Source organism: Dysidea avara, chromosome 8 (genome assembly GCF_963678975.1).
Source record: "Dysidea avara chromosome 8, odDysAvar1.4, whole genome shotgun sequence".
NCBI classification, from domain to species: domain Eukaryota; kingdom Metazoa; phylum Porifera; class Demospongiae; order Dictyoceratida; family Dysideidae; genus Dysidea; species Dysidea avara.
In genome coordinates this window covers 6,230,451-6,254,438 of record NC_089279.1, presented here as the reverse complement: position 1 = coordinate 6,254,438, position 23,988 = coordinate 6,230,451, and the positions used below count along the sequence as shown (strand labels likewise).

Below are 23,988 nucleotides of genomic sequence, written 5' to 3'. Positions count from 1 at the left end.
AGCAATAAGCCTATTGCTTCTAGGTATCATTTCATTGTGCCTTTTCTCGGATAGTAGCTATCTACGGTTATGTTGAGTAGCCACAGGAATTTGAGATTTCATCTCCAAAAGAAAAAGCGGTTTGGGTGCGGAAAGAGTGTAAATTGGCATTGTGTTGCGATAGAAACGACTCTGAAGTATAGGCGTGTTTGCCCATGGTCTGTTGGGTGTGTCACGTCACGAGCCGTCCGCGGTCATATGACAGGACGGAGCTGCTAACAAATGGACTACCTTCGTAACCTAGCTGCTGGAGCCTCCTCTGTTTGTACTTTTCAGTGTTAGGCTAATAATGACCTCCACAAGGATGCTATGAACGAGCTCGACGCTATGAATGAGAAAGTGAAAGTGTGTGTGATAGGTGCGGGGGCGGCTGGTCTATGTGTTGCCCGCTATCTCGGTCGACTGCCACGATTATTTGAAGTGGACGTGTTTGAGCAAACAGACGGTATTGGTGGCACCTGGGTGTACACCCCAGAAACTGGAACTAGTAAAACTGGTCTACCGATTCACCAGAGCATGTACAAGAACCTTCGGTGAGTTGGGGATAATATTGGTAAGGTGCCCAACTGCACATTCATGTCAACATAGACCCCAGTAACTAGTATAGCTGTTCCTGTATGTTGTCATTATCACGACGTTCACTACTACTGGTACATCGCAGACCCTATCTGCTGGGGCTTATCGATTAGAGATTATAAGCGCCAGCAGTAACTAGGGTATTTATTGTACTTTGCGTTGGAAGATAAAAGTGCTGAGACTGTACTGTACGAGTCATAGAGTACAGTTATGCAGACAATAAGGCAAATACAGTACATTTATGAAACTGACCCACTCAAACAGATTATGTGCGTGACATTATTTACTAAAGGTAGCTAGAAGTAGTCTGATCACTGAATACTTTGAACAAGATGTACAATATAACACTTGATGTACTGCCTATGCTTGTGTGTATGAAAAAATACAGCATTTGGGGAGGGCATCTCAAGGCTAGCACTCGGCTTTGCCTCATGCTGTATCGACACATCCCTGTGTGCTGTATTTTCCATACACATGTGTGGCAGTACTTTAACTATAACCTGTAGCTCTATCTGTAATATCAGGGTTTGACCACTGAGTGTGGCAAGGTGGCAGGTGGATTGAGTTACAAATAGGCATGCATACATTTTAAATTATGCCAGAATAACTTAGGGAATGATTGGTGGTAAGAATAATTCTTAATGATCTTTTAAAATTCACATATTTTTCTTTCAATAGTGCAAAAATTTCATGATGGCACATCCTCGTAAAATCGAGAAGAAAGATCAAAATACTCTAGAGTAGTCACTTATCCTAATTAAGCAGTCACCCAAGTTACATGTGACTGCTCTATTAGATTATCTTGATTCAGGACATTGTTTTTATGCTTACAAGTAATTATATTTTCAGCTGCAGAAGGAACTTGTACTATTTAGAATCACTCCAAGAAATATTCAATACAGTGTAGGTGAATAAAAGTGAATTGCCAGAAAGATTAACATTTTAATAACATTGTGTACTCAAGTCTAGTTACACATGGAGTCAGTATTGTTAAGACAGTTAACAGTGGTATTCTTCCTGTTTCCATGGGAGTAGTAGTAATAGTAGTATCCTCTTATACCAGCTTACCTTGAACTCACCTGATACTCTAGTTATGATGGCTGATTGGAGGCATGTTTTAAATCAGAAATTCAACCTCATACTGACAGTTCACTATTCACTGATATCCTACATATGCCTGACTGTTTTATTAGAGTATATTGAATGCTCAGGTAAAGTATCTATTCACACATAAACTATCAAATAGAGCAGCTAACTACTCCAATAGAACAGTCATTGCCATATGTTGCAAGCATATTTCACTGAATCCTCCCCACCCCCCACCATTTCCTGTGGCAAACCACTGTATCCTCCTCTGCCATGATATTTCTTGGGTTTCTGTTGGATATGTATATGTCAGTAGGTTAGGTCTTTTTTATGACTTTCAATTTACAGGACTAACCAGCCAAAAGAAATCATGCCGTTTGTAGATTATCAGTTTGATCCCCACCTCCCATCGTTCATGTACCACACTGAAGTGTTGAAGTATTTGAAGGATTATGCAGATCACTTCAATCTGATGCCCCTCATACACCTCAACACTGTCATAACTAACATTGCCTCCAATGGCACCACCCATACACCACCTCCAGTTGGTGATGTGCAGTTTCCATTAGAGTCATGTGTACAACCCAGAACTGGATTTACATTTCACCAGTGGAAAGTTACTACTCAAAATGTATTAACTAAAACAACAACTACAGAGATCTATGACGCAGTTGTGGTGTGTAGTGGGTAAGTAAGAAGAGGAGTAATACACACAAAATTGTTTGCATGCTAACCTTCATGTGCCACTAGTGTTTCTCACATATGGCCAACAAACTATTTAATTGAATACTCATTTTGCTTTTAAATAATGAATACTAATGCAAATACAATTACACTCATGCTATGTTGTAGGCACTTTTGTACTCCATGGAAATCAGATGTGGTCGGATTAGAGAATTTTCCACCTAGCAAAGTGATTCATAGTCACTCATATCGTGACCCAGATACTTATCAAGGTCAGACAGTGCTGGTGGTAGGCTCCAAAATGTCTGCAATTGATATATCACTGGACCTGTCTAGCAAGGTTAAACTTGTGGTGATGAGTAGTAGAAAGAAACCACTAACTTGTCCTCTGCCTGAAAATGTAAAACAGTTTGTGGAGGTTGAACAAGTCCAGCAAGATGGAGTTGTCCTCTTTAAGGATGGGAAGACGCTGTTACCTGATTCCATAATATTATGCAATGGATATGACTTTAGTTTTCCTTTCCTGGATGAGATGTGTGGCTTAACTCTGGACAGTCGGAGGTTACACCCTCTACATAAACATGTATTCAATGCAGTACACCCATCCATGGCTTTCGTTGGTTTCAATTTTATTATATTACCTTTTCCCTACTTTGATCTACAATCTTGTTGGCTACTCTCAGTATGGTCTGGAGTGGTCAAGTTACCATCTGCAGAAGAAATGATTGCTGCTTGTGATGCGGAGTTTGCACGACAGCAAGCAGAGGGGGTACCCATTAAATACACTCATTTTTTGGCTGGTGATCAGTGGGAACATTACTGCAACATGGCAAGGAATAGTGGAAGCACACCACCCTATGAAAGTATCCTCAAACTGTATTCTACACTTCTAGAACATCGGATAATAGATATCGTTGGCTTTAAAAACTACCAGTTTTCCATCACAGGCCGTTCATCTTTCTTGGTGCTTTCAGAGTCAGCGACTCCTAAAGGTAACAAATTTTGTTGAATCAATTTTTTTTAAATCTATTGTAGGTGACAATGCAAAGCCAAAGATCAAAATAGCAATTATTGGAGCTGGTATATCAGGATTGTGTGCTGTGAGACATTCTTGTAAGTTTCTGGACCGTGTGTCTGTGACAGTGTTTGAAGAAGGAGCACTGATAAAGTCATGGTGGGATTACCCCACAGTAAATGGGGGAAAACCACCTGGAGAATACCTTAGGTAAACTGCTCAGCATTGTCAACATTGTCCTGTTGAATTTATTTCTGAACTGCAGAATTTTTATTGCATAAACCTTTTTTTTCATTGTTTCCCTTTGTAGAACTAATTTACCAGCTGAATTGACTGGTTTTCAGGATTTTGCCTTTCAACCCAACACTGATGCATTTCCCACTCCAGCTCAAGTACTGAAGTACTTACAAGATTATTGTGAACACTATGAGTTGCTCCAACATGTGAAGTTTAACCACAGGGTAGATCATGTGAGCTTGAAAGAGGGCAGCAAGTGGTCAGTTAAAGTGACAGATCTCATCAACAACCAAACATTGTGTGAAGAATTTGATAACGTCTTTGTGTGTTCAGAGTAAGTATATATTTTATAGTTTAGGTTGAATGTTGACACTATATTTGTATTTAGCTTACCTGAACAATCCATTACACAAGTGGAAGACTTCAAGTTGGGCAAAAACCATGTTCAACATAAATGTGATTTATTTCCTATTGCTTTTGCATACTTTGATGGTTCTTGTGGTCTCATTGTAGATGGTAAATGTGGAATACAGCCTCTTTGCTTTCACACATTCAATACACGCCATCCCAGTATGGCATTCCTGGGTGCATTCACAAACATCTCATTTGCTTATTGTGATATGCAGGTCATGTGGGCACTGAGGGTGTGGCTGGGTTTGCAGCAGCCTCCACAACAAAGTATACCTGATACACACTACATCCACTTGGACTTTGCACGTATTTATAATGATCTAGCCAATTATTCTGAAATGCCACCTGCAAGTGAAGCATTTATTGCAGTTACGGAATACATTTTTAAAAGTCGGAATTCTGATCAAGTTTGTCAACCAAAGAATGAAAAATATAACTTCATCAGCTCACAGCACTGGATATTAACTAACAATTACAAATAGAGTACTCGATTTATACTATTTTGATATAATATGTACAAATTTAACCCTCTGACATGTATGTAGATATCTATGTTGCAGTGATCTCTCTAGACTATACCCACATTTTTGTATACATATACCACAAAACAATTTTAATGCTGTCGGTAACAATGTGGTCAGAAAATTACATAGTCTAGTGCAAATTTATAATCATTACAATAATATGGTAAAGCGATACATACAGCTTTAATCCATTAAGATGTGCATATAACTAATGTGGTTAATAGGGGTCATCAACAAATTCGTTTAGTTGGGACATAAGATTATCTAGCTCTTCATCGTTCTCCACTGAAGGCTGTTCAAACTGTGCCATTAATGACGCACTCAGAATTGAGTCATCACGCTTCAGAGGAGACCTGGCAGTGGTAACACTGCTAGTACTAGGGGTAGTGTTACTGGTGGTGTTTGGGAGTGACTGTAGTGTTGTCATCCATGTATTGTTCAGACCAGCTATTAACTCATCGAAGTTGAAGTTTGACTTGGCTTCTTCTAGTTCTGTGTCCATCACACTTGGTGCAGGTTGTTTGTTGCTGTGTATTTTTGCTTCCCAATCTTTCTGGCCACCAAACACAACATTATCAGTGACCTCATTAGAATTGTCTGATAACATACCAAGCTCTAGTCCAAAAGTATCGAACCCCTCATCAAGTTGCAAAGGAGGCATTGATTCAAACCAGGTGGCGTCCATAGATTGGTTTAATAAACTATAATCTGCCAATGAATCACTGCTAGAGTGGCGTAATGCATTAAATGATGATTGCTCATCATGGGAATCTGGAGACTTTGTAGGAACAAGGTGATCATCGTAGCTGGTGGTTGTGGTATGGACTGGTTTGTGCTGTGACTGAACAGCTGGAGGAGCAGTATCAGGAGAAGCTGATTTGACTTTCTTGTGATGACCAATGACATGATCTGTGTTATGTTGTTGGACTTCATTTTTTGGTTGTGACTTTGTCTTTTTTGTCACGTCAACTTCCACTGATTTGTCTTTCAAAGGATAGGTTGAATTGACATGAGCAGTTTTAGGCTGTGGTTGTGTGACTTGCTCATTTTTATTGGAAGGGATTTTGTTTGGACGAGGAGATGAAGTTTTCTTGTGGTGATCTTTTGTCTCCCATCCACCAATTTTATTTGTTAACTCTGTTGTTTTCTTCCTCATGACTTCAGAACTACCTTTAGCAGTGTTAGTAGTAGGGTTTGCACGAATATATTGCTGTTTAGGCTGTGAAACTGGTTGATTGCTTCGGGTAGATAGAATTTGGTCTGGAAGAGTAGATGAAGCTTTCTTGTGGCTATCTTTATTGGTATCTTTTGTTTCCCATCCACCAGCTTTGTTAATTAACTCTGTTTTCTTCTTTGTGACAGCTTTAGTTTCCCGTGAACTACCTTTAGAAGTGTCTATGTGGTTAGTATGGCTGGCATGAGTTTTTTTGTGTTCTGACTGTTCATTGGTGAAGGTGGGAATGGGAACAGGGCTAGCAGACAAAGCTTTCTGGTGACGTTCATTGTCTTGTGTAGTACTTGATTCTGACACTGTCTTTCTCATTACAACTTGTGAATTCTCATTCCCTCCTGTGTCATCGTGGTGGCCAAGGGTTGGAGCTATCACTTTAGGTTGGTGTGGCTGTGGTTGAGTAGTGACAGAGTAAATTGACTTGGTACGCTTTTGTAAAGGGTTCTCTGCATCAAGAGGCTCACGATGCTTAATCCTTCCTAAAGAAGCAGTGGAGTAATGAAGACCAGATTCTCCATGGATGGTTATTGGACGAGAAGTTCTAACATCAGAGTGTCCGGAAGTGGCTATTTTTCTGTATTGTGGAACAAAATGACTGTTCAAAAAACGGACAACAATTATGCTAATTTCTTCCTTGCTACCATGGGCCAGGGCTAAGTCTCTTAACTTGCTGGCAGCTATTTTGGAATCAGCAATGTTTCGTACCTGAGTAACTGCTTCCTTGTGAGAAATGCAAGCCCAGAATGGTGTGTTTGCTATCACAAGAAACTCATCATCTTCGGTCAGCTGAAGTGAGGTGGTGGAGGGTAGGGGGATAACATGAGGGTGATGATGGTAGCAGCCGATCAAACGTGAAGACTTACAAACAGCATTAACCATTCCATCCTACAAGGACACAAATGATTGCAACAGCTACAAAGACATCTACATACTTTAGTAACAAAACCCTTCAACTCCACAACACGTTTACGTTCATCTTTATTTTTGTCAGCAACATGAGGAGATGTCATCTGTATGGCTTCACCACTTCTACACAGTATGGCTTCATTAAGGCCTGTGTTTGCAATGTGTAAGATGTCATGATTGTCATCAGCAGCGACAAGGTGGCACAGTAGCACTGACGCACCCATCTGGTGTCCAATATTTCCAAGTTGCCTAAAATGTATAATTATTTTAAATATGACAAAAGTTTTATAAGCTTTGTAATTTTATGCAGCTTGTTTTTAACATCATTCCTTTTCTCTCAAAATGTAGTTTAGTCATTACAAAACTAAGTGAGCTCATTCACAAGAATCATATTTCCAAGTTATAGCCTTAATTTAATAGCTGTACCATAATTATACAAGCTAGCTGCAGGGGCAGATCCAGACTTTTGAAAAGGGGGGGAAGGTCCAAAATGAAATGACACTATATACTAGCTATAGGGACACAATTAAATGTACAAAGCACACTATGCAAAGCATACCAACCTAAGGGGTCTGGGGGAATACCCCAGGAAATATTAGACCCTATGAGATGGAATCTGAGAGTGATTTCAGCATGGGTTGATTCGACTGTTGGAAAAGAGATGACTGCTCTATTAGGGTATCTCGACATTTGATACTTATGGTAAGCCCTTGACTAACCAAGTGACTATTGTCCAACTAAATGTATTTCACCCAGGGAATTTTTGATCCTCTGAAATTGGTGCAGCTGATTTCAGCAGTTTATTAGAATAGCTATACTGTTACTAATCTCGTGCCCAGACCCCACCCATGTATTGAGTAGGGTCTGATGACTTACACTACGTTTTTGGGCCCGCCGCCATATTATTTATGCATTTGTATCCATGGTTCTGGTTGGTCATCTTTGTTGTTCTAGCCTACCAAATCACATTGTAGCTGAATTAAAGTGTCTGATTGGTCAGAAAAGAAAAATGGCGTAGGGCCCAAAACTCTAGCGTTTGTTCACCAGACCCTACTCAATGCAGTGGGTGGGGTCTGGGCACAAGACTATACTGTTACTGAATATTTGTGACCCAGTCTGAGAAAATAGGTCTTATCGCCCATGTCAGCAGATTCAATTTTTCACCCAGGACACAAAGCTACATGAATAAACTATCTAATTCCACAATCAAAATCAGCTAGACTTGAGTGGTCTGGTTTTGCTGGCTGCTTTTCTCAAGCCCAGTGACGATCTGTATGTGTGGTGTGGGGCCTTAATGGAGCTCTGGTCAGCCTGGGCATGACTGTAAGTGGCTGTACAGCTCTGTGGCATTGAATAAGCACCTCTGCCGTGAATTTCCTTTCATTTTAGCCAGTTTTGAGACCTAAATGGCCCAAAACTTGGCCTAATTGATCCCTTGGCCTTCCCTTTCAATTTTTGAACACCATCTTTCCCACCTTCCAGGGCCCCCGCCTCCCACCCAATTTGCAGCTCACCTGATACAGTCAACCTCGGTTTAAAAACTATCTAAAATGGCGGGAAACTTAGTTGTTGGCTACTTGCACAGTGGATGCTCTGGAAGGTAAAGAATTGGGATAAAACGTGTGAAAATTTGGTACACATAGCTTCAACCATTGGCGAGCTACAACACACTAAATACTTAAAACCGGCATTTCTTGATACTTTTAAATAGGTGATAAGCCCGGTTTTCTCAGACTGGGTCACATTTAGTGCTGTATATTTGGTGACTAGAGTATCTCCAATTGTTGATGGGCCAGGGTTTCCAGCTACCCTCCTGTTGTACTATTTTATACAGCCTGTACAGGAGTTCTGCACTGTACACACTTATATATGTGCACTCGAATACAATGGTAGTAGCTAGACAGGATCTTAGAATGCATTCGATGCAGTTCCCTTGAAATGCTGAATATTGGAAGGAAGATTTATACATTTAACAGATATTGGTGTGTAGCTATATTATATATATAGACAACAATCAAAGGAAAGTTGTTGTGTTAAAGAAATATTGATAATATACTGACACTCATATATGCACAGCTAGTTTTATACAACACTCAAATATATTTAATTGTGGGTTTTAATTAGCATGTACGCTGGCCGTTGGGAGTCTCAGAAGTATAATATTTATATGATAGAGACTGGTAGTAGCTTTTTATGCAGTTAAAAGTTACAAATAGAAAGACACTGAGGTACGTCTTGGTATAGCCCACCATACTCACAATCAAAACTTTAATGTGCACAATATGGTTGGAGCTCAGAGGAGGTTGGTCACGCGTCATCATTCATCTCGTGATCTCAAAGGAAGGTGAAACTAATTCAACCTTCACACCTCTTAATATTCTAAAGGACAGATTGTATATCCGTACCAGAGCGTCCCGGTGATGTTATAAGCCTTCTCAGTACAATGCGCTGCTTTTCTAGCTTCTAAACAAGCCTTAACACATAGAACAATGCTTGGTTGCATAATTCACGTCATAGGATTATGACACGTGACCAACCTCCTCTGGTTGGAGCTATACCTGTGCAGGGTTAGGAATGTGTGGTCTAAGTAGAGCATCCCATTCTCTTCGTGTGGTGACTGTTTCAGTTCATCAGACAATGTAGGGCTCAGTAAACTATGTAGGATATGTGGCACATCTGGTGATTCATTGCCATCAATAATAGCCAGCAAACCATCCTGTCCACCACTAAGAGAAGTTTCCTTAACCTGTTCAGTGCACTTAACCAGAGTGCCAGCACCTAAAAGCAAATACACAATAATTTATTTTTAGCATGCATGTCTTCTTATTTTACTTGGAACATGTGCAGATCCAAAGATCCATCTGCCATGTGCAGGTACACCACCTGTAATAACTCGAGTAGATTTAGTTCTTACAGCTTTGCCCTCAAAAACAATGTGGCTGACATTGCTTAAGTTCTTGCTGAGGGCTCCCATGCTTGATGACAATGCTACATTGCCGGACACATCTAGATTAATGAGCTTCTTAGGAACCCATGTTTGCTAAATAAGGAGAGACAAATGAATTTGCTTTACAAACAAATTACACGTAACCATAACTACCTCCACATTCCTTATTTGATTATGGGAAACGTCCACTGTCTGTAAAATTGCAATAACATAAGTTAATGTGTTAGCAGAAGGATGAGTCTTACTGAAAGAATACGGTTTCTAGTCAGTGTAGGTAATTCTGTTAGATTGTTTCCATTTAAGAAAAGAGATTGCAACTTTTGACAGGCACCAACAGACACTGGAAAGCTAGCAAGATTGTTTCCAGCTAACCCCAACACATCCAGGTATTTGAAGGATATGAAAAAACTACAAAAGACAACAACAAAAATGGATACGTGTAATGGCAAAAGATGATTTACTTTGCAGAAATAGAAGATATTCTGTTGTACGAAAGATGTATTACTTTGAGATTTGAACAGCTAACAGGAAGAATGTATCATTCTTATACCAGTAGCAGCAGCAGCTTACTGGCTGATAAAGTCAACTTGTGTCAAAAGATTACCAGATGCATAGAGTTCTGTTAGCAGTGGAGGAAGTGCAGGAAGCTGTTCCAGCTGATTACAACTGACGTTCAACACTTGTAACCTGTAGTGAAAAGTATCACATAGTTAAGTATTGTGATATTTGGTGGCTTATCTTACTTGTTAGCATGAGACACAAATGATAGTGGGAGTTTGGTCAGTTTGTTACAGTGAGCAGAGAATTGTTCTAGATTAAATGCTGCCCGTGCAGTAGGTAGAGCTGTGAGTTGGTTGTGGGAGACTGACAAGAATTGAAGACTCTTGCAGTTGAAAATCCTACAATGAATTTGTATATACAAACAAGCATTAAACATCATAATCTAACTTATCAGGTAAGGTGGATAGCTCATTGTAGCTGAGATCTAGATGGTACAAGTTAGGAAAGCGACATATCTCCTCAGGAATTTCCCACAACTTGTTCCTATAGCATTGAAATTGTTGTTTGTAAAATAAACCATAATTGATTACCTTGATAAATCCAATGTGGTCAACTTCTTTGTGATGGGCTGTCCTTCAATAAATATTTGTGAGATATCTGTGTACATATACACTATTAGAACAATATAAATCTGAATAGAGTAACTGACTGTTATATTTTGCTAGCACCAATGTGCTAGCTGAACTCCCTAATGACAGTACATCCAGTCTGTTAGAGGAGCAATCAAGTTTTTCAACACTTGGGACAGATGATGTATTGATAGCAGACAAAACATTCCCATTCAGTCGTAGTAGCCTAAGATTCTTCAAGCCTTGCAAAGTGTGAGGAAGGGAAACACTGATGTTATTGAGACGTACATCAAGTTCCTCCAACGTATTCATCTTGTGCATGTCTTCAGGTATCTCACTGTGTTCAAAACAGTATAAACAGGTCTATCTTAAGAAGTATACATACGTGATCATGTTCCCTGCAGCAAGCAGTGTCTTGAGCAGTCGCAATTCCTTAACTACATGTGGAATCTCTGTCAGCCGGTTGAAGGAAACAGACAGAGTTATCAGAACGTGCAAGTGTCGCATGTGATAGGGAAGATTAGTGAGCAGATTGGACTGCATCTGTAGGACCAGTAAGCTAAAGTAGTAAAATATTGATTATACATACGTACGTAATATACTTGTCATTGCAGATTCATCACTTTAAAGTAATTTGGAATTGAATGTTTAGTAGGACAGATCAACTTGCCTTTGTAAATGTCCGATGTCACTGGGAACTTCCTTGATGCTGTTACAACTCAAATTCAGTTCTGTAAGTGACTTCAGCTGGCAAATGGCAGTTGGAAAACTCTCCAGTTTGTTATCTCGCAGAGACAGACAGGTTAAGTAGGTGAATGTCTGCATATTGTTGAGCCAACTATGATGACTTGGCTCCAAACTTGTTGACTTGTCAACCAGATAATTCTTCGTCAGATGCAGAGTGTGTATAGTTGGATCTAGCAACAGATACTGTGGGATTTCTTCAAGACCACAGGCATTCAGATGAACTGTTTTAAATGGCCGTGCAGATAGCTGTATGCAAGACATTCAAATGTAATAAATTACATCAACGCACATGTGTTTACCTTTTTGATTCGTTCAGTCCACTGGTTTTGTCGAATAAGTGTGCTAAAAGCCAACACTATTTCAGGCTCCCTATCCATTACAGGTCTGAGTCGTAGACAGTAACGATGGCTGTGGCTACTATGGTTTGCAACAGTGATTTCAGATAGTGTGACAGAAATATGTGGTTTACTCTGCGGGGCTCCTCCAATAGTGAACTTGTAAACATAAAGCCTGGTACAGCAAAGAATGCAAAGTCTCTTTGAGTACCCACCAAGAAAGCCCCCTTCTTTGACCTTTAAATTTTCTTTCAAGTAGACTTTGTTGTCCAGTTCACTGCCAGATTCAAAGCCTATAGCATTACAACTCACATGCCATTGACATTGTATGGCTGGCCAGATACCTACCTGTTACAAATTTGATCAAATTGGATAGTTCCAGATGATGTCCCTCCTCTTGAATACGCTTTGCATCAGAATAACCGACCATTCTGAGGTAATCTGTTTGTATGCTTAGTGGATAGTCAATAGAATTGAGCTTTTTAACATAGTGACCACCGAACACAACGTAAAGCTCTTTGGAGAGACACTTAGACATAATAGTTCCTGCTGGAGTCATTAGTGTACACCTCACTAAGTCAGAAAATGTCCCCTCTGGCCGGTAGACCCGCACTGCACCGCGGGTGGGGTCCTGTCTTATCCACGTGAGCAGCTCATCCTCTGTGCCGCCCTGTTCATTGTTTTGGTCAAAGTTGTCGTAGAAATCTGTACTATCTGTAAATTCGTCTGTAGAACTTCGTAGCTTGTAAGAGGATTGAGCAGGAGGTTTTGCCGCCTTGAGGGAAGCGGAACGAGCAGCGCTGTGGCCTTCCTGAACCCACCAAGGGATACTCGGGGAAAATGAGCGATGAGCTTTCCGCTGAAACATAACTCTTGTTGACCAGTTATGCGGCGCCTATCACTCGATTGTCAGCCACACCCATTTTACACTCTGTACCAAACTTGTGCGCCTTAATATAACGCGCCTATTAAAATCAATTGACTATTCGCGGAAGTAAGCGGCTATTTATGGGCATCCACTCATCAATTCTTGTAGTTCTCTACTATTTCACTAAGTGAATGGAAGGGTGCTGTAACGTTGATGTAGTGGTGATCGGTAAGTGTGCAAAGTTACTGCATTCACTCACCGGCAACCAACACTTACGTGCTGGTTGCGGTGTTAAATGCGCAGTGTTTTATCGGTGACCTGTTTTATCTACTCCACTATTTTAGGAAATGGACCGTCAGCAATGATGCTGTCCTTGCTGTTGTCCGGGAATTGGCCCTACTTTAGCGGGAGCCATCCAGACGAGTTGTTAAGCCGAAAATTGATGGAAAATATCGACAAATCGCTAGTGGAACAGGTGCGTACTTAATCGTTAGATACCAAGAAAGTAGAATGTGTCATTTGCAGCTATTATTGCGTGCAATAATTTGTGCTATTATTCGCACTCCAAGTATTTGCATAATGTGTGCATTTGCTAACAGAAAGTGTTGATTATCACCCTTTGCGTTATCAGGAGTGTGATTTCATCTGCATTACATAATTGCTAGTCAGGAAACCTGTCAGCTGAATTTGTACAAAAAATGCTGATAATTGTTTTGTCTAGCGTGGTTACGCTAATTGTATTAACGTGTTATCAAGAAGTCATACAAATCATTGCTGTAGGACTTGTGCTACCTGGCTGATGGACTAGAGGGAAGATCAAGTAATCCAGTGGCATTGTTGTTTGATACCCTAAATCACCCTGGAGTTGATATGGGTGATAAGCAGCCATCTAGTCTAGTGTGGCGGCGTAATGAGACCAAGTCAATATCACATGTAGTACTTGGTAAAGGCAGGCCTGGCGGTTGTTGGGGGAAAATGGAGGATTCCCTACTGACTTTAAGCCGTGGTGAATGGCTGGAGCTTCCAATATTGAGTTATGACCAGTGGCTGACTAAACACAAGCCATCCTCTTCACGGAACATCCGTGCTGCAGCAGCAGACATTAGCCAATATTATTCATCTTATGTGGAGGAGATGAAACTCGACAACCATTTTCTGTCAGCTGGTGCAATAATTGATTTAAAGCCATTTACTGCTAAGGAAATCAATGGTACAACTGTAATAGGATTAAAGAGAAAACCTAGCCTTGCACTTCCTGGAGCAAAACGATCTCCAGAAAAGCCAGAGTCAGATAAAACACCTCCAAACAGCCCCACCGATTCTGTATTCTCCAGCAGTAGCATTGAATCTGATCTCTCCAAGAACTCAGAGGATTCTGGTTGCTGTTGCCCTTACAAAGAGTATGCCTCTATGTCACTTTCCAGCAAACCTCAGAGTAATAAAGATACTACCTCTCTCAACAATATAAACTCTCAACGCAGTGAGTACTCATGGAAACTGAGAGGATGGTGTTCCAAATATTCCAGATGTTTTAACATTTGTGCTAAGACAGTTGTACTTGCATGTGGGACAAACGACCAACCCAATATGTTAAGAGTGCCAGGCGAGGACCTGCCATTTGTTAAACACTATTTTAGTACTACTGAGTTGATGCAGTTATCCAGTCAGTCAAAACCTGTTGTTGTTATCGGGTCAGGATTATCAGCAGCAGATGCTATAACAGTTCTACTGGAAAAGAGAGTACCAGTTTATCACGTCTTCCACAAATCTGAGGGTGATGCAGTGTCACCATTTGCTACATTGTCTCCAGTAGCATACCCTGAGTACACTCATGTGTTTGGACTAGTGTCAGGAAAAATGGCCGACAGTTGTTACCATAGCTACAGCAAACATGTTGTGAACAGTTTCAGCGAAGATAACAAGTGTCAAATTAGCAATATTGACAAGACAGTACCACAAACATTAGAATGTTCCATCGCACTGGTCATGATTGGCGGCCATGCTGATCTCAACTTCATTTCTCCTGAAATCCCCTTCAGTGGTGTCGACCCTACAAAGAAGTTTATTCATCCTACAAAGAATCCCTTGTCTGTTGACCCTTACACGTTTGCTGTTTCCAAGGTAGACAATATGTATGCCATTGGGTCCCTCACAGGTGACAATTTTGTGAGGTTTGTATTGGGCAGTGCTTTAGGGGTAGCTAATCACCTCATTAGCAAAGCCTCGTCTTGATATTGTTTATTTTTTGTGTGAGATTTTGTATCATATTATGAATGTTTATAATATAATAATAAACATTGAATTGTGTTGTTTTGATGAAAACAAATAACTAAAAAACATAACAATATATGTCATTTTCGTTTTCCTTTTCTTTTGACAGCGTTTGGGTTGTTCCTGCTATCAACATGTCTCTTATTAAAGCCCCCCACAGCACCTCTGCTTGTAACATCATGGACGGCAAATGGTGAACTACGTGCTACAAACTCTGGACTAAATATGTCTATTTTTTCTTTCCTGTTTGTTGCTCTCTGATTTGGTAACTTTTGGTCCGGGCATGTTATAGGGTTGTTTGCATGGCGACCACCCTTCGGCTTTGGTAGTGAATACTATGTGAAGTATTTAAATATAAAACATGAGCCATCACTGAATACAATTATCACCTTTAATCCTCTCTTAGAGAATTGCTTTACACTGAGAGGTGAGTATTGAGTGTGTCCTTGATCATCAGTAACAGCCTTCACTCTAATCAGTGAAGCATTTCCACAGTTAGAACAGAACTTGCTTGAAGCCACACCAGTGACCCTATACAACAAAAGGTTAATCAGTTATGTACACACAAACACCACAAATAAGGAAGTGGATTAGTAGGAGATGAACTGTGATGTCATCAGTCAGCTCTCTAATCAAATGAATGTACTTGTATGGAATCTGTTCATGTATCAGGTAAACTACACTTGAATAGTGTTGGAATCCTCTAATGTGTGGAGGAAATACACTTAACATTAGATTAAGTTGTTACCTAATTGTAATGAGGGCACCTTGACGCTTGAGCCTAGTCACATGTGCTTATCACATGTACATTGTATATTTGTGTGGCCACACCCACATGCTTGAATATAATACATTCAGCTCTCTGAATGATGTCACTTCAAGTGACATCATTCAAACTTCTTTGACATGCAAGAATGGACTATCTTTACTTTCTTTACCCAATACTGCGTTGTAGTTGCTTTTAGAAGTACGCTTCCTAAATTTAAATTGATTTGGGAATCATCCCATTGGTAAATCTTTCTTTCTATTTAACCTGTAGGACAGGCATCGTTTGCAAATCTTTGAAAAAGATAACATTGCCCAACCTCAAAAATTTGCCTCTCAAAATATTTTGACTATATGGTACAAAGGGACAAATGAGGATATTCCTCAAAAGGAGTACAAAAAATATACCACCTTTCCTCAAGCACAATATATTGCACAACATTCAACCAGTACAGAGGATTACGGAATCTTTGCAATACAGGAAGTCACCAGAAATGTGACCTATCAAGTTGTGGTGATGCATTTCAAAGGTGATGAATCACGTTTTTCGGTTGGCGTTTTACGGTTTCGTTGTAAACATTCTGCAAACCTCTGTAGTCAATATGAGAGGGATCCAATGATAAATCATGACCAGTGATGTCATATAATGTAACACCAATGATGTCACTGATCAACACATTAAAATATTTTTATCTGCTGTCTCTGCCTGTTGAACTACACCACCTACGGAAGTCACTGAAAAATGGTATATATTTGGCTTATGGGGCCAAATGATAAGAGGATAAGGGTTGGTACTTGGAAGCTAGGAATATAAACAGACACACAAACAACAAAAGTACAAGTAATGGGATGTAATCTCATTGAAACAGCAAAGCCTGTTTGCAGCTATAGTGTTCTTTCAATAGGTGAAGTAGCAGTAGAACACATTGAAAAAAGACACAACTCTTATTAGCTTGATTCTATTCTAAAGGACTTATAATACATCAACCTATCTACAAAACGGTTAGTCGGTTAAGACCATGAAACAAATATTGTAACTTTCTAGTCAGCAAGCCTTTTTTTAATTTCAGCTATATTGTATACATTTGTCAGTCAGAGAGTAGAAAAATATCATCCTGTGTGGCAGAGAACATATTATTATACTGTACGATAATTGTGGAGTTCATGTCAATCTACAAACTATACAGGAAATGATTAACACTTTACTAACATCCTGACAGTTTGTGGAAATTAACTAATTTCAATTTTCAAGTTTGGTACAAATTGCGGATCTCAACCTGACTTCACTGCCAATAGAAGTTTCACTAGCTAATTTGATCAACACAACACCACACTGAATACAACAACCTGTTCTCAGTAACACAGTACAGTTATGCAGCACAGTTATGTAAGGAATGTTACAAAAACAACCCCAGTTACCCCCACTAAGACAACACAATTGACCACTGTGACATTGTAAATTGCTAAAACTAGCCAGACTAATCCTACCAGTTGGTTCTGTGATTATATGAACACTTACTGATAGTCTGACGTGGAAAATTGAAGCAACAACCTCACACAGACAGCACAGTGGATCATGTGCATGACACTGTTAAATGCTAAAACTAGCCAAACTAATCATACCAAATCGTTCTACAACCACAAATAAATTGATATGACAACTTACTGATAGTCTGATCAAATGATTTGGGTACTCAAGAAAATCACTCTAAGCAAGACAACCAGAAGTACAATAAAACACTTAAAGCACCGTCTATGCTTGTTGGTACAAAAAATATAGCACTCGGGGGTGCTTTAACTAGAACTTAGGGAACACCCTTTTTTACAAATGAGGTCCAAACTAGAAATTTGCAAATTGAAGCTTAGATTAGAGTGACAGTTAATGGTGATGACGCCATGAGAGTGACATCTTTGTACACAGGAAGTTACCAATAATTACATCACATTGTAAATTGAAGGTGAAAATATTTCAATGCCACAACGTGAGTGAAATAAATCCCATTATCAACTTAGGAGGTAACCATCACTTTCGGTTTGTTGGAAACTGGTTTCCATATACAGCCCCTGTAACTGCAAACAGTCTGTGCATTGCCTGCGATTACCAGGGTCTTGATGGAGGATAAATAATAATAAATTACTGGCATCGCAACAACTGTGCCGAATCACTACCAGAGAAGTACGTATGCCATGAAACGTCTATGATTTTTCCATGAAATGTTAAATCGCCCCTATGAAATGTACCATGAAAGTCAATTCATGGTATACAATGGGTTGTTTCAAGGGCCATGAAAAGCATCTCCGAATCAGATTATCATGGTAATTTCATGGTGTTGCAGAGATTTCATGGGTGCAGTACCCATGAAACGTTAAAAATTCATGGGATAACCCATAGGTACTTTCATGGGTATTTCATGGTTATTTTCATGGCAATCTCATGCACTGTATCTTCAACCTTCCAGAATTGCAGACAGGGCAATTTGGAAATACTGCAGGTAATGTTCAACACAAAAAAGTAAAGAACAAGGCCAATCGTATACCATACTTCATCCTGTGTCACTAAAACTCTGGCAATGTGTTGTATTGTAACTAATGAAGGCATGCATGGTCCCCTTTCAACTTGATGGAATTTGTTACACCCAGTAGCCTAGGAGGCCAGCAGTGTTGTCTTTTGGCTGTTTTACACCCGTACATGCAGCCAGTACAAGGCTTCATTTAGGGAACAGGAGCGCTTGCCACCCTAAAGTTAAGCAAAAGCTTACATGAAAGTTTGAGATGTACCATTGGCCCCCCCCCCCTTCTCATAAAACCTTATTTTGCCCCCTCTTGAGTCAATTTTCGTAAATGAAGGCCTGAATTGGGAAAAGGTTTTCACAATGTTTCTATAAACTCGCTTCACCTGTATTTTAAAGTGGCACGCATTAACCGCCTTAAGCCAAAGCTTACCTGCCTGGACATTACAGGCTCAGTTAATAATGCAACCTTTTTTTTCATAAAGGCTGCACAAAATTTTGCTCAAAAGACAAAACCGGTTAACTTCTATTCAAATTGAGCATTGGATGGGTGAAAATGGCATTTTCTTGGCTCCTATAAAATACATACTTGTCTGTCACATGTTCGCACTAGCTGTACTTGGCTGTGCTGTTCTAAGGATCCAGCTGTTTACCCTTTGGGTTAGGAAAGTGAAGTAGACTATCTTTTCTTAGATTATATTTCAGAAGGCTCAGTCTCACATATCAATGGTGACTGGTTTAATTCCAAACATCTACATGTGGCTTGGTGGTTTGTGGAGGTGATACCTTTCATCTGCTGTTCCGTTTTACTGCACATCGAATAAATTTGAAGTAAGTCAGTATGTACACTTCTTATAACAAGTTTTATTTGATATACTGAATAGTTGGCACACTTTAATAGTAGTCATGCCATTTAACCAAGTATATATGGTACAACCACAAAACATTTTATCCCCAGGCTCAATTACTTTGTGTACAAAAATTCTGCATACAGTACTTGAGAAATAGGATAGCACATGTATACACGCACACACACACACGCATGCACACTCCACACACACACGTACTAACTTGTTACAAGCTTTGCAGTACATTTTGTAGTAGCGTATTTGTTTGATCAATAATCCATCCAATGACAGTACATGTAATCCCATTTGGAGTAGTACATTCTAACAAGCAGAACATAGCAGTAAAATTGTGTGCATGTGTGTGTGTGTGTGTGTGTGTGTGTGTGTGTGTGTGTGTGTGTGTGTGTGTGTGTGTAATGTGTCATTATGAAGTAAAGCACATTAGTAAACTCCTTGACATACAGCATGGTCATAATGGTCTAAGTAAAAAGTAGTGGAGCCTACAAGCCATTCAGTAGTAATTTTCACAAAAAAAATTATTGGAATTGCTTCAGATCACAACTGAATACTACCAAGGCTGGTATCCGGTCAGTATTTTGTAACGGTTACTGTTATCAGGAGAGTAATTAGCACATCAAATCATATGGACACTGAATAAAGGAGCATGTAACTCCACAGACAGCAATGTAGGAAAGAAGGGGCATATGCAGTAAAGTGCCAATGGAGGTTGGGGGGAGGGGGCTAAGTGGTAGAAAGGATAAATAAACTATTTGTGACCGCCTCAGCAAAATCCTGACTTGTTTGTACAACTTCCAAATTTTCTTTTATTTTTCAGCATTATTTGCAGTATCCAAGGAATGGATCATCAAAGTTTCAGCCTTCTGTGGGTGAGTAGTTTTGGATTATAGTGCTAGACAGTAGGAAGAACAAGATAATCAGTTGGTACAGCAACTATACGAAAATGAACTACAGGTGCTTACATTCACAGCCATATCTTCTGTTTGCATTAGTTTACAATGGGTTAAAATGTTCACCATCAAAAAAATTTCTTAGCAGTCCACCATTTGGCTAAACAATTACTTCTACACTTAACTTCGATATGTATATTTAAAATCTTACCATTGCTAAGTTTTCTCTTACATAACAATATTAATTAAAGATTCAATCTTTTGATTAGTATTTGTGATAAATTTCCTGGGTATTCGCCCAGACCCCCTTAGCTAGAACATGCTGGTGCACTTTGCACGCTGGTGAGAACCCCTCAAGTACCCCTGACTGCATCAACCTATCCAGGTTACTAAATGTGACCCTCAGCAAAGACCCAACTTGTTTTCACAAGCATGCGTGTATTGAATTTTTTATTTTATTTTTTAAGTTGTAAAATTATGCATACTACAAAGAAAAATACACAAGTTTTATCGGATCATTCTCAAAGAAGGAAAACTCAAATCGATTAAAGCTATACACCGTCTTATTCGCCTGCTCATGGCGAGTTCAAAAATTATTTCGTTGCTGTAGCCTTAACGGTATGCCTATCATGTGCATTTGTTTATGATGTGGTAAACGAAAGCAAGATTGTTGTCATTTCTTCAACTAAACTACCTGAATTCCATCTGTGTAAGTGACTACAGGGCTCAAGCTATACCTTGGTGGATTTGCTAATTCATGAAAATAGTTATCACAAGATTGGATTTCGAGGCACTTTTAGTTACAAGGCATCTCTAACTTTCAAGGGGGGAATTCAGTCCCCCCCCTCCCCTAAAATAAACCCTGGACAAGGTTCCTTATTAGGACATTCTGTGGAGGTGCATGTTCGAGTACTGTCATGTTACCAGCACAGCAAAACATAGCTATGTCAACGAAGATGACAGAAGAACGGTAGGACAGGCATAGCAGGACAGCCCTTCTACATTCAGTAGTTACTCTGTTGACTATTCCAAGCTTTCTCTTCGACTTGATGGCCTTCCTCACACACAAGATGATGGAGTAGTGGCCCATTCTGTCAATTCCTGTGTATCCTTGTCACGTGTAACAGCGATGTAACCAATAATATACATCACTAACACAAGATGTCATGTTGGAATTTGGATCATTCATAATGTTATTAGTTGTGTGCTCCTTTGTCCATACGATTTGATGTGCTCCTGTTGTCATAGTCCCTACTATACAGTACTACTGTACATACTGTATGATACAATTACACATGCACATAGTTACCTGCATGGAGTAGTCAGTAGTGATGCAGCCTACAGCCACACCCTCAGGAGCTGCAGTTATAGCTCCACCCATCTGCTCACATGCTATGTGTAAGTTATCAGGAGTTATCCAATCATCTTCTGTTTCATCAGGTAAGGGTGACTCCTCATTATCTGGCTGATCAGGTGATGACACAAATTCTGATATCACAGGGGGAGGCGATAATGTAGCAGGGGGTGATGATGACACAACAGGGGGAAATGGTGGAGGTGACGAAGACAATGGCGGAGATACAGATGGTGACACTGTTGATGACATAGATGGTGATACAGATGAACTCTTAGTGTCATAATTTGGTCCATAATACATTCCAATCACTCCTGCTGTATGGCGAGTTTCTATGGGAACTGCTGTCTGTTTACAAACACCACATTACATAGCAACCTCACATGACAACCGACTGACTTGTTTGATTGGTTGTGTCCTCAGTCGTGCACCACAGCCTTCAGATAACTCACACTCCAATTGGTAGGTTAGTGCTACAACTTTAATATCAGCACGTGATAACACGTGATAGTCTCCAGTCTGCTTAGCAAATGATGACACTACATAATACAGCTTATTATATTTGACACCAAACCACGACCACTAACCATGTTGTATGGCTTCGTGTGATGGTTCCCGCAGTTCTAACTGGTAAGGTAGCACTTGTAGGCGCTGGCGTGTAGTTGAGTCCTTAATCTCCTCCACGACTTCTTTCACTGTATACACTTTATCAGCACTTCGTTCAAACTCTCCCCCTCCACCTCCTTTGATCAGTGCCCCACTGTCTAACACTAGCGCTTTCATCACCTGCGTCACCACGTGCTTGTTCACGTGAGGCACACGGGCACCCACTACTTACTCTAATAAAACAGTCAACCTTATAATAGCAATCCACCGCTAGTACAGCACATGTACACTGCACCGTGACATCCATTTGTTGAGATCACGTACGTGCAACCCAAAACCATAGATTACATATTCCCTATCTATGTCAAAACAAAAGGGCGTGGCTACTATTGTAAATACAACTTGATTGTTTCAGCGCCGGGAAAGGACAGACGATCAACTACCGACCAGCTCATTACGAAGTGTAGTCCCGACCTTTTGTACCTTTTCAAGTATCACGTGTACTGATTCGTAGTCCATGTAGAGATATGGATCAAATTGATTCCAAAGGATAACAATAAAACACTTCTGGGTCTACCGAGTGGAACACTTGAGATCATAGAACATGACAATTGTCATAAAGTTGGTCCTTATTGTAATTCCATGTTGAAGAAGTGTGGACACCTCTGCTAGTTGGCAGAAGTTGTTTATGGTGCTAAACACCTATCTCATCCCTTTGTCCAAAGAAACAACTACTAGATTAATATCAGAAGGTGGGACAAAATTTCTGGGGAGACTTGTGGATGTGTCCTTGTCAGCAACTAAGGCAGTTGCAAATAGTAAGGTGTTTTCCTTCTTAACTGATTTATTATCTGCTACAGACTCTCACCCAATTCGTGGAGAGTACAAATTGTGGATCTATAGGAATTACATCATTTCATTATTGAGGTCTCGCTTATGTGTGGATGCCATCACCAATCACACAATCAAAAAACTTGAATCTACAGTTACACATTACCTTAAGAAGTGATTACAGCTCCCAAGGAATGCCACTAGGGTGATTTTATATTACCCTGGTATTTGCTGCCCTAGTGTTTCCCATGTATCTAGGGAAGCAAAGCTTAGTTTACTTTCATGTGTTTCTACTTCGTCCGATTCCAGACTGCAGGAACTGGACTTGCATCTCCATCTTGGCAATGTTCTTCTACAGTTCCAGTCACAAGACTATTCCATCCTGTCTGCTGCACGAAGTCATCTCTCTTCCATGCCATTGGCTTGGTCCTTATATAAAACAGCCAAAGCTCAGTTAGCCAAGACAGTTACTTCAGATTGTAAATTTCTAGATTCAGCAAGATTGGAGACTTCTTGCAGAATATGGAACAAGCTCTTAAGTGGGTTTCACCCTGGACAGCTTTCCTTTTTGTTGAGGGCTTCCTCGGACACACTGCCCACTACAGTCAACTTACGTCATTGGCACATACAGAGTAATGCCAAATGTACCTTGTGTGACTCAATCTGGCCAACTACAGCCCATATTCTAGGTGACTGCCCAGTGGCACTATCTCAACAGAGGTACATTTACCAAGTTTTGCATATTTTAGTCTCGAAGTTGACAACCCTTTTTGCTGATCACCAAGATGTCAGGGTGTATGCTGACTTAAACGGTTTTCGCTTTAATGAATCGCCACAGGAAATCATTCCTTCGACAGTATTGATCACACCTTATCATCCTGACCTCATTCTCTATAATTCCCATTCTTCTTTGATGGGTATTATTGAATTAACCTGCCCTCTTGACTCATGACAGCACCTTGAGTCTGCTCACTGTCGAAAGCAACAAAAGCCTGAATATTTGCAGCTGCTTGTAGAGTTGGACCGTTTGAATATCGCTAATTATTACAGTACTGTGGAAGTTAGCGTCTTGGGTCACTACCTTCCTGATTCAGTCAATGCACTTTATAAAGATGTAGTTTTTTTCATGGATCAAGATTTATTGTTTTCAAAAACCAGT

General features: G+C 40.0%; 4 protein-coding genes across 6 annotated transcripts; 2 read left to right on the top strand and 2 right to left on the bottom strand.

Moving 5' to 3' along the window:
• Window positions 1–181: 181 nt before the first annotated feature.
• Window positions 182–4,787, top strand: LOC136262813 (senecionine N-oxygenase-like). 3 transcript variants are annotated; one of them, XM_066057223.1, is made up of 6 exons: window positions 182–572; window positions 2,050–2,388; window positions 2,554–3,377; window positions 3,421–3,610; window positions 3,711–3,971; window positions 4,026–4,787. In XM_066057223.1, the coding sequence occupies exons 1-6, from the start codon at window positions 349–351 to the stop codon at window positions 4,528–4,530; spliced, it is 2,343 nt and encodes a 780-aa protein (XP_065913295.1). In that variant the 5' UTR covers window positions 182–348; the 3' UTR covers window positions 4,531–4,787. The 3 variants fall into 3 exon arrangements, with proteins under 3 accessions (XP_065913295.1, XP_065913296.1, XP_065913297.1); XM_066057224.1 differs by having other exon boundaries at window positions 183–592; window positions 4,026–4,786; XM_066057225.1 differs by lacking the exon at window positions 2,050–2,388 and having other exon boundaries at window positions 183–572; window positions 4,026–4,786.
• LOC136262801 (PH domain leucine-rich repeat-containing protein phosphatase 2-like) lies at window positions 4,686–12,815 on the bottom strand. The gene is made up of 16 exons (XM_066057203.1): window positions 12,217–12,815; window positions 11,833–12,161; window positions 11,457–11,779; window positions 11,172–11,345; window positions 10,867–11,123; window positions 10,748–10,814; window positions 10,605–10,700; window positions 10,400–10,555; window positions 10,227–10,343; window positions 10,118–10,177; window positions 9,902–10,064; window positions 9,810–9,848; window positions 9,542–9,749; window positions 9,268–9,487; window positions 6,736–6,958; window positions 4,686–6,688 (listed from the first exon to the last, which is right to left on the bottom strand). The coding sequence occupies exons 1-16, from the start codon at window positions 12,734–12,736 to the stop codon at window positions 4,790–4,792; spliced, it is 4,851 nt and encodes a 1,616-aa protein (XP_065913275.1). The 5' UTR covers window positions 12,737–12,815; the 3' UTR covers window positions 4,686–4,789.
• A 4-nt stretch (window positions 12,816–12,819) lies between these two features.
• Window positions 12,820–15,081, top strand: LOC136262825 (oxidative stress-induced growth inhibitor 1-like). The gene is made up of 3 exons (XM_066057236.1): window positions 12,820–12,964; window positions 13,081–13,211; window positions 13,517–15,081. Exons 1-3 carry the CDS (start codon window positions 12,928–12,930, stop codon window positions 14,966–14,968), a joined length of 1,620 nt encoding a protein of 539 aa, XP_065913308.1. The 5' UTR covers window positions 12,820–12,927; the 3' UTR covers window positions 14,969–15,081.
• LOC136262831 (RNA-binding protein NOB1-like) lies at window positions 14,992–22,232 on the bottom strand. The gene is made up of 6 exons (XM_066057243.1): window positions 21,980–22,232; window positions 21,792–21,931; window positions 21,348–21,740; window positions 19,354–19,451; window positions 15,397–15,538; window positions 14,992–15,342 (listed from the first exon to the last, which is right to left on the bottom strand). The coding sequence occupies exons 1-6, from the start codon at window positions 22,173–22,175 to the stop codon at window positions 15,088–15,090; spliced, it is 1,224 nt and encodes a 407-aa protein (XP_065913315.1). The 5' UTR covers window positions 22,176–22,232; the 3' UTR covers window positions 14,992–15,087.
• Window positions 22,233–23,988: the final 1,756 nt, after the last annotated feature.

Excerpts from the sequence above, each read along its gene's own strand:
- LOC136262813 (XM_066057223.1), top strand. The coding sequence starts at position 349 with ATGAACGAGCTCGACGCTATGAATGAGAAAGTGAAAGTGTGTGTGATA. Across the intron at positions 573-2,049 it reads AGCATGTACAAGAACCTTCG|GACTAACCAGCCAAAAGAAA; the intron begins GTGAGTTGGGGA and ends TTCAATTTACAG. Across the intron at positions 3,972-4,025 it reads AACGTCTTTGTGTGTTCAGA|CTTACCTGAACAATCCATTA; the intron begins GTAAGTATATAT and ends ATTTGTATTTAG.
- LOC136262801 (XM_066057203.1), bottom strand. The coding sequence starts at position 12,736 with ATGTTTCAGCGGAAAGCTCATCGCTCATTTTCCCCGAGTATCCCTTGG. Across the intron at positions 10,065-10,117 it reads ATATCTTCTATTTCTGCAAA|TTTTTTCATATCCTTCAAAT; the intron begins GTAAATCATCTT and ends TGTCTTTTGTAG. Across the intron at positions 9,750-9,809 it reads ATCAAATAAGGAATGTGGAG|CAAACATGGGTTCCTAAGAA; the intron begins GTAGTTATGGTT and ends CTCCTTATTTAG.
- LOC136262825 (XM_066057236.1), top strand. The coding sequence starts at position 12,928 with ATGGAAGGGTGCTGTAACGTTGATGTAGTGGTGATCG. Across the intron at positions 12,965-13,080 it reads CGTTGATGTAGTGGTGATCG|GAAATGGACCGTCAGCAATG; the intron begins GTAAGTGTGCAA and ends CCACTATTTTAG. Across the intron at positions 13,212-13,516 it reads ACAAATCGCTAGTGGAACAG|GACTTGTGCTACCTGGCTGA; the intron begins GTGCGTACTTAA and ends TCATTGCTGTAG.
- LOC136262831 (XM_066057243.1), bottom strand. The coding sequence starts at position 22,175 with ATGAAAGCGCTAGTGTTAGACAGTGGGGCACTGATCAAAGGAGGTGGA. Across the intron at positions 21,932-21,979 it reads ACACGAAGCCATACAACATG|TGTCATCATTTGCTAAGCAG; the intron begins GTTAGTGGTCGT and ends TGTATTATGTAG. Across the intron at positions 21,741-21,791 it reads GGACACAACCAATCAAACAA|ACAGCAGTTCCCATAGAAAC; the intron begins GTCAGTCGGTTG and ends GTTTGTAAACAG.